A 9,086-nucleotide genomic window follows, 5' to 3' on the forward strand; every position below is an offset into this window, starting at 1 on the left:
GGAAACAACACCCTTCTCAATAGTCACAAATAATATAAAATACCTTGGCGTGACTCTAACTAAGGAAGTGAAAGATCTGTATGTTAAGAACTTCAAGTCTCTGAAGAAAGAAATTAAAGAAGATCTCAGAAGATGGAAAGATCTCCCATGCTCATGGATTGGCAGGATCAACATTGTAAAAATGGCTATCTTGCCAAAAGCAATCTACAGATTCAATGCAATCCCCATCAAAATTCCAACTCAATTCTTCAACAAATTAGAAAGAGCAATCTGCAAATTCATCTGCAATAACAAAAAACCTAGGATAGCAAAAACTCTTCTCAAGGATAAAAGAATATCTGGTGGAATCACCATGCCTGACCTAAACCTTTACTACAGAGCCATTGTGATAAAAACTGCATGGTACTGGTATGATGACAGACAAGTAGACCAACGGAATAGAATTGAAGACCCAGAAATGAACCCACACACCTATGGTCACTTGATCTTTGACAAGGGAGCTAAAACCATCAAGTGGTAGAAAGACAGCATTTTCTTTTCCTTTTTTTTTAATTAGGTATTTTCCTCATTTACATTTTCAATGCTATCCCAAAGGTCCCCCATACCCACCCCCACAATCCCGTACCCACCCACTCCCCCTTTTTGGCCCTGGCATTCCCCTGTACTGGGGCATATAAAGTTTGCAAGTCCAATGGGCCTCTCTTTGCAGTGATGGCTGACTAGGCCATCTTTTGATACATATGCAGCTAAAGACAAGAGATCCCGGGTACTGGTTAGTTCATATTGTTGTTCCACCTATAGGGTTGCAGTTCCCTTTAGTTCCTTTCGTAATTTCTCTAGCTCCTCCATTAGGGGACGTGGGACCCATCCAATAGCTGACTGTGATCATCCACTTCTGTGTTTGCTAGGCCCCGGCATAGTCTCACAAGTGAGAGCTATAACTGGGTCCTTTCAGCGAAAACTTGCTAGTGTATGCAATGGTGTCAGCATTTGGAAGCTGATTATGGGATGGATCCCTGCATATGGCAGTCACTAGATGGTCCATCCTTTCATCACAGCTCCAAATTTTGTCTCTGTAACTCCTTCTATGGGTATTTTGTTCCCATTTCTAAGAAAGGGTAAAGTGTCCACACTTTGGTCTTTGTTATTCTTGAATTTCATGCATTTGGCAAGTTATATCTTATATCTTGGGTATCCTAAGTTTCTGGGCTAATATCCACTTATCAGTAAGTAAATATTGTGTGAGTTCCTTTGTGATTGGGTTACTTCACTCAGGATGATACCCTCCAGGTCCATCCATTTGCCTAGGAATTTCATAAATTCATTTTTTTAATAGCTGAGTAGTATTCCATTGTGTAAATGTACTACATTTTCTGTATCCATTCCTCTGGTGAGGGGCATCTGGGTTCTTTCCAGCTTCTGGCTATTATAAACAAGGCTGCTATGAACATAGTGGAGCATGTGTCCTACTTACCAGTTGGGACATCTTCTGGATATATGCCCAGGAGAGGTATTGCGGAATCCTCCGGTAGTACTATGTCCAATTTTCTGAGGAACCGCCAGACTGATTTCCAGAGTGGTTGTACAAGCTTGCAATCCCACCAACAATGGAGGAGTGTTCCTCTTTCTCCACATCCTCGCCAACATCTGCTGTCACCTGAGTTTTTGATTTTAGCCATTCTGACTGGAGTGAAGTGGAATCTCAGTGTTGTTTTGATTTGCATTTCCCTGATGATTAAGGATGTTGAACATTTTTTCAGGTGTTTCTCTGCCATTCGGTATTCCTCAGGTGAGAATTATTTGTTCAGCTCTGAGCCCCATTTTTTAATGGGGTTATTTGATTTTCTGGATTCCACCTTCTTGAGTTCTTTATATATATTGGATATTAGTCCCTTATCCGATTTGGGATTCCTGAGGAATACCCCCATTAAATCACTCTGGAAATCAGTCTGGCGATTCCTCAGAAAATTGGACATAGTACTACCGGAGGATCCACCAATACCTCTCCTGGGCATATATCCAGAAGATGTCCCAACTGGTAAGAAGGACACATGCTCCACTATGTTCATAGCAGCCTTATTTATAATAGCCAGAAGCTTGAAAGAACCCACATGCCCTTCAACAGAGGAATGGATACAGAAAATATGGTACATTTACACAATGGAGTACTACTCAGCTATTAAAAAATGAATTTATGAAATTCCTAGGCAAATGGATGGACCTGGAGGGCATCATCCTGAGTGAGGTAACACAATCACAAAAGAACTCAAATGATATGTACTCACTGATAAGTGGATATTAGCCCAGAAACTTAGTATACCTGAGATATAAGACACAATTTGCAAAACACATAAAACTGAAGAAGAATGAAGACCAAAGTGTGTACACTTTGCCCCTTCTTAGAATTGGAAACAATCACCTATGGAAGGAGTTACAAAGACAAAGTTTGGAGATTAGACAAAATGATGGACCATCTAGAGACTGCCATATCCAGGGATCCATCCCATAATTAGCCTCCAAACAATGACACCATTGCATACACTAGCAAGCATTGGCTAAAAGAACCCTGATATAGCTGTCTCTTTTGAGACTAGGCCAGGGCCTAGCAAACACATAAGTGGATGCTCACAGTCAGCTATTGGATGGAGCACAGAGTCCCCAATGGAGGAGCTAGAGAAAGTATCCCAGGAGCTAAAGAGATCTGCAACCCTGTAGGTGCAACAACATTATGAACTATCCAGTACCCCTCTACCTGCATAGGTATCAAAAGATGGCCTAATCAGCCATTACTGGAAAGAGAGGCTCATTGGACTTGCAAACTTTATATGCCCCAGTACAGGGGAATGCCAGGGCCAAAAATGGGAATGGGTGGGTAGGGAAGTGGAAGGAATGGTATGGGAGACTTTTGGGATAGCATTCTAAATGTAATTCAGGAAAATACGTAATAATAAAAATATTTTTAAAAATGTTAGAAGCACAGGAAAGCAAGGTAACATGGCAATCAATAAGAAAGGCTGTAGAAAATTCAGAAATGTCGAGTAATACAGCTATAATGGAAACAAAAATCCCTGCCCAAAGTGCTAGACAAAAAGAGTGGCAAGAAGCATGAATCTCCTCTCCTTGTTTCTTGCCTGAAGAAAAAATGTAAAGAAAAATGTGTACGTGCAAAGACAAAATAGTAGATTATTGACCCACCAAGTCAATGTTGGAAAATTACACAGGACAGCTGTGCCATGTCACCCTGTTATCTCTTCTGATGAGCAAGCATCAGAACCCAAGAGAAACTGTTAAGAGTGTTCAATCCACTTTTCAGGGAACATAAGCCAATGAAGCACAAACACCTCCAGTGTCAATACACCAAATACCAACACTGCACCCATTTAAAGGAGGAGTCACTGAGAACAAGAAAAGCACAGGGCTTGCACCTGAAGCTGACCTGAACTGAACATATGGAGAAAGCAACTCCTGCTAAGACTATGGATCAAGAAAGCAAGTTCCATGGTAAGATAACAGTGTTTACAAGGTTAAGATTACAAGGTCTATGATCTATTAGAGACTCAGTTTTTGAAATATACAGCAGAGAAATTGAAGGGCTACTCAATCTCATAAAATGAAACTGGTCAGATGATGTGTACTACAGAATAACATATCACTCTCAACGAAAGAAATTTCAATTCAAATGCATTTCCTCATTTGCCCATGATTAGGAATCTAAATTTTATCTAAACATTCAGCCATATATTAAGTAGGCATCATATGGAAAGAAAAATTGTTATTTACTCTTCACAAAAAAAATGACTGTCACTCTAGAAATTATGGGCAGAGTGTGAAAATCCATGGTGAAGAGGAATGTTTCCTAGATTCTGAACAATGATAGTGGCCATGAGGGAAGGCAGGAAAAAAATTACAAAACTATGCAGGAAAATTTTGACTAAAATTTTAGTGTTAAATTGCAATGAAAACCAGGCAGTGCATTTGACAGACAACATTACATTATATGAATGAGGGAGTGCTTAAAGAGAGAAAATTGAGGGGAAATGGTATTTGAATTTTAAAAATGTACTAGATCTCTGTTGATCATGACACCATTATCATCTAGTCAGTTAAAATTCTGAAGCAATTATACGCTTATAAAAAAGATTTTGAGGATTCTGAATGTTTACATGATATATAAAATAAGACAGCACACTTTTACTATACAGTGTAATTATTTTATATGAGTTCTACAAATAAAGTGACTACATATCACACTTGGTGACCATTAGCAGCACCTAAGGAATGTAGGACTTCATAACTCCTATGACAGGAAATTGTATGCAATGAGCAGAGGTTGATTCAAATTACAAGAAAACAAGAAACAGCCCATCTAAAAGAAGATAGTTTGAGTGAGATTAAATAGAGTAGATATATAATCCATTGTATTGGTAAATCTTCTTGAAGAAAAAAAGGGAATTGATTTGATATAACTTGAATTGCTCTTCAAAACTTGCCACTTCCAGTGTGTTTTTCTAAGGGAATAGCAAAATAAAAGATGGTAAATTGAAACTAGGTTCTTATCCCCATATTTGCCTTTGAGGACAGACAAATAGACCTGTGTAGAAAGAAGCTAGGAATCTTCTAATCTTTGCAAGTACATTTCAAGTATATCAGTGGACTCTTTTGTTTAAATACCCTGCCAATTACAAGCATAGTTGGCACAATAAAACAACAGCAGTGCCCATGATGTAGCTCCTCCTTATGTTGTTAATGAATTTGTTAGCCAGAGTTGCTTTTGCTTATGTTCTGTCAATGTGCTGCTCACCTGTGTGTCCCCTGCACTGCTTAATTCAACCAAGGGTTTTTCTCTGCTCAGTTTCAGGCATGGCTTCTTTACCAGTGATGTTTTTCTTCATAATTCTCCTGTTACCATCCATGCTCACCGAAGGAAGGGTGAGTGTTTCATGGATAATTTTCTCAGATCTACCGGACAATTTTGTAAAATACTATATTAAACATGAATACAGAAATTCTGATGGTATGGTGGAATACAGAATTCTCATTGGGTTCTTAGAGAACTTAACAGAGAAATGGTGATAGAGACTAAGGCTAAAGTCTCCACCTATGGCAGCTACAGTAGCCACTAGTGACATGTGGAAACTGGACACTTGAAGAGGGGAATTTCCTAAAAATACATGATACTTACTAGCTGTCAAAATGCACATTAAGGGGAATCAGATCCATGTGAGTGAGTACAGCATTAATAGTGAGATCAGATATAAAGCTTGCAGTTATATCACTGGGAAATATGTTACAGAAGCGGAAGAATCTAGCAATGAACACAGGATCTTATCCCAAATACAGTTCAGTGTGTAATCTGTGCTAATCTGTGTAGCATGTGAAGTTGGCCTCAATCGCAAGAGATAACTCCTCATTCCTCTGTATCATGCACGTGGTTCCCAATCAAGATTGCTCACAAATTGTTCCTTCATAATGCACATTTTTATTATCTTTTCTGCTTTTAATGATTGATTGACAATCATTTGGGAATCTCACATCATACCACAAATCACACTCAGCTACCAGTCTGCCTATGTATGCTCCGTTTTCCCTTGATCTACCACCCAAAACCAGTGAATGAGAGACAGACAGACAGACAAGAAGGAAGGAAGGAAGGAAAAAAAGAAGGAAAGAATGAAAAGAAAAAAGGAAAGGAAAGGAAAGGAAAGGAAAGGAAAGGAAAGGAATAAAGGAAAAGAAAAGAGAAGAAAAGAGAAGAAAAGAAAAGAAAAGAAAAGAAAAGAAAAGAAAAGAAAAGAAAAGAAAAGAAGAGAAAGATACAAGAGATAAAAAGGTCCTTTTAGTATGGTATTCACTGGAGCATGGTCATATTTCTAGTGACAGCACCCCAATGGAGGATGAGTCTTTCTCTGCCTACATTCCATCCAGAAGCCATCAGTTATGGAGAATTGTGAACTTGCCTGAGCAGTGTGGAACCAGATCATCGTTACCTTAGTTCGGCCTGTACCTTACTGCTCTGGGCTATTGAGTGGTAGACCAAATCTCCCACAAGCATTAATGTCTCTTCAGGCAGCAGCCTTGACCAGAGGAATCCGCATGAGATTTGGTGGTAAAACAGACAGACTGCAGACATAAATATGGTCCTTGTCCATATTGGGACCTCTGACCTAAACATGGCACCCAGAGGCGAGCAGTTCACCAGCCTCAACAGGGTTTAAGATGGTTACATGTGCCACTAAATCACTATGGCTCTACTATGCAGCAAAGCCTGACAGGTCACTGACATATAAGGTAGCTAGACAGACAGCAACCCTTCACATGAATCTCAGGCTTAATTGAGGTCTAGGGAAGAAGCATGGATCACTGAAAACAGCATGGACCTGAGTGGCATCTTGAACCACAGTGGTCCTTTGAGGTCATCCAATCCAGAAAATGAACCTTTCCTCTTTGCTCAGATCCAGGGGAATTCCAATACTGGAAGGCAGGTTCTGGGACTGAGTCACTGTCTGTATGAGATCCATAGTGCTCTATACCATCCTATGGATCCATCTTGCTGACCCTACTCAGTAATGACAGCATGTAGACCTCAGTCTCTCTGTCACCTGTCATCATATCACATCTCCAAGTCCATCTCTCTCCCTAACTCATTTCCTGCTCTGTACTACTACCTTTTCTATCTCTCCATCACATGCTAATTCCTTGTAGGGGAACTTGGCAGGCTTCCAGCCTGCCATTAAAAGGAAATAGCGAGATATTACACGTTATATAATATTATCAATACTTTTCACAGTTTCTGCGCATCTAACAAAATCTCCACTGAAACTCAATCTAAAATACATCTTTTCAGAAGAATTTCTGCATAAAAAACAGGATAGTAATTATAAAATTACTATCTTCTCTCAGAGAAATCATTTTTGAGATGAATTTTGAAATGATTTTTTTTTTAGAATTTAATTGTGTAGAGGGTATTCTGTGGGTATGACAACCTAGGCTTAGACAAAATGTATATCATATGTATTTTTTCCACGAATTTGTAAGTTTCCAAAATATATTTGTTCAAACATAAAATAATGTTCTCCATTACTAGAACATAAAGCAGAAGATAGGAGTAGCCATAAAGTAGACAATTGCCATATCTTACTTGGGCTCTATGAACACAGATTTAAAAAGAAAACAATATAAAATTAAATTCTTGGATAGGTCTTGTGATTCTTACAATAAACCTGTTATAAACAAATCCCTCTACTTCAGATTCTGACACAGACTCAAAAAGAACCCACCATATCTGCTGATCACCAGAAAAATCCCAAGGCTGTCACACTTGTCTCCCAAAGAGAACCAAACATTCAAGAGGACTTTGAGAGGATGCTCTGTGCCATCGATTAAGAACAAACTTTGTTTGAAGACCTGGCCAATGGTAACCAAAACAAGTCTTGGCTAAATCTCACTAAATTCTTGGCTGCACTGAGCAAATGTGGTGCTCAGAAACAACAAGTGGATAGAGAAAATTTCAGAATTATGTCCCATAGGCCTCAAGAGACAAGAGTTAAGCACCAACAAGGCAATTATTTCAGGCTAGTCTTCAACTCTTCAGAAGAATACTTAAACTTAGTAACAAATTTGCTGTCTCCCAAATAAGGTTAAGCAGAAGGCTCCTAGTGTCAGAACTGCTGTGCCTTTTACTAGGCTTTCTCTCAAGTCCTACATCCTATTTAGTTAACCAAACAAATACAAGGAAAATGTAGACTGTCAATAAACACAAAACACCAGTGTCTACTCCGTAAAGTTAGGTACTAAAGGAGCCAGAGAGAGCCAAAAAGAGGTCTGACCAGGCAGCTGGGAATTCACATCTCTTCAGAACTAATAGCCTAACCATTCTATCCTTAAATATATGTGTAATTTTGTGGCAAGATTCAGGGTAAATTCATCGTGAGCCAATAACTCTTCCATGCTGTAGTCTGAGCAATTCTGAAGGGAAATGTTTTATGCTTCCAATTATTTAGCTTTGTAGTTATAAAAACTTAAGTATCATGGTTTTTCTCTTTATCTTCTTTTGGATAATTTCATTAAATTATAAGATACCTGTCAATCACACTTCCATCGCAGACTCTTTTATTATTTCTATCTATTATAAACTAAACCTCTCTTCCAAATAAGTCAATCTCTGGGTTCAAGATGTTTGTTTGTTTCTTTCTTTGTTTCTTTGTTTATTGTCTACATTAAATTTTAACATCAAACATCTTCCTTTACCTCAAATCTTATAGTATATATTCATAAAATATAGCACATTGTAGATCACCATGCAGAGATATTTTATATGTTTCTTTAGTTTGATCTCTCTGGCTCAAAAATAATAGGGATGATTGGTAGTATGGTTTTTTCCACCATACAGGACGAAATCAAATAAAAAACTATCAAACTGTGTATTACTGGCTGTCATCATCTTCTTCCTTGTTTATATAGCAACACTGTTATTTTAGACAAGCCAAACAGAATAATTTTCCTCCTAAAGATTAAAACCATTTGTGAGTTGACTGAACTACGTCCTTGGATGGCTTCAAACCTTTCCATATTGATTATCTAAAGAACTCCTCACCCAGAGTTCCATGGTCTCATTCTAGAAGGGCCATTCTGTAAGAACTTCATGCTGGTTTCAGGGGTAGCAATAAGATAAAGGCTATTATCTTAGCATGCCAATCACACTAGTCCTGGGAAGTTGTAGAAGTTGCTAAGAGCAGGCATGCTTTCCCTCCTGTTAAGAGAGTCTTAAGTCCAAATAGGCAGCTCTTGGTCACCACCTACATGTGAGTGACCATCATGGGACCTTGTTAGACATTTTGCCCTCCTGATAATTATTTATGCTACTATAGCAGTGGAGCACTCTTGGTTGCTTAAACTACCTTAGAAACTTGTACAGGGTTTTCTGGAACCATGGAAGCTATACTATAGGAAGGCTTTCAGGTTGGTTCCTACTTGAATATCTGAATCCTATGTCCTAATTCTGAGGTGTCTTCAACAACACAGTCCTAAATTCAACCTCAGAGAGACAACTGAGGGATACTCCAACACTCTATATTTCCTTATTATAT

At 38.6% G+C, this 9,086-nt stretch overlaps 1 protein-coding gene across 1 annotated transcript; it reads left to right on the plus strand.

The window, feature by feature from the left end:
- Positions 1 to 3,406: 3,406 nt before the first annotated feature.
- Positions 3,407 to 8,392, plus strand: Esp3 (exocrine gland secreted peptide 3). The gene is made up of 3 exons (NM_001251916.1): positions 3,407 to 3,501; positions 4,853 to 4,929; positions 7,249 to 8,392. The coding sequence occupies exons 1-3, from the start codon at positions 3,450 to 3,452 to the stop codon at positions 7,381 to 7,383; spliced, it is 264 nt and encodes an 87-aa protein (NP_001238845.1). The 5' UTR covers positions 3,407 to 3,449; the 3' UTR covers positions 7,384 to 8,392.
- Positions 8,393 to 9,086: the final 694 nt, after the last annotated feature.

Source organism: Mus musculus, chromosome 17 (assembly GCF_000001635.26).
Source record: "Mus musculus strain C57BL/6J chromosome 17, GRCm38.p6 C57BL/6J".
NCBI classification, from domain to species: Eukaryota; Metazoa; Chordata; class Mammalia; order Rodentia; family Muridae; genus Mus; species Mus musculus.

What these genes read in the sequence shown, in the direction of transcription:
- Esp3 (NM_001251916.1), top strand. Translation starts at nt 3,450, where the DNA reads ATGGAGAAAGCAACTCCTGCTAAGACTATGGATCAAGAAAGCAAGTTC. An exon ending in TCAAGAAAGCAAGTTCCATG is followed by an intron (nt 3,502 to 4,852) that starts GTAAGATAACAG and finishes TTCTCTGCTCAG; the next exon opens with TTTCAGGCATGGCTTCTTTA. An exon ending in CCATGCTCACCGAAGGAAGG is followed by an intron (nt 4,930 to 7,248) that starts GTGAGTGTTTCA and finishes CCTCTACTTCAG; the next exon opens with ATTCTGACACAGACTCAAAA.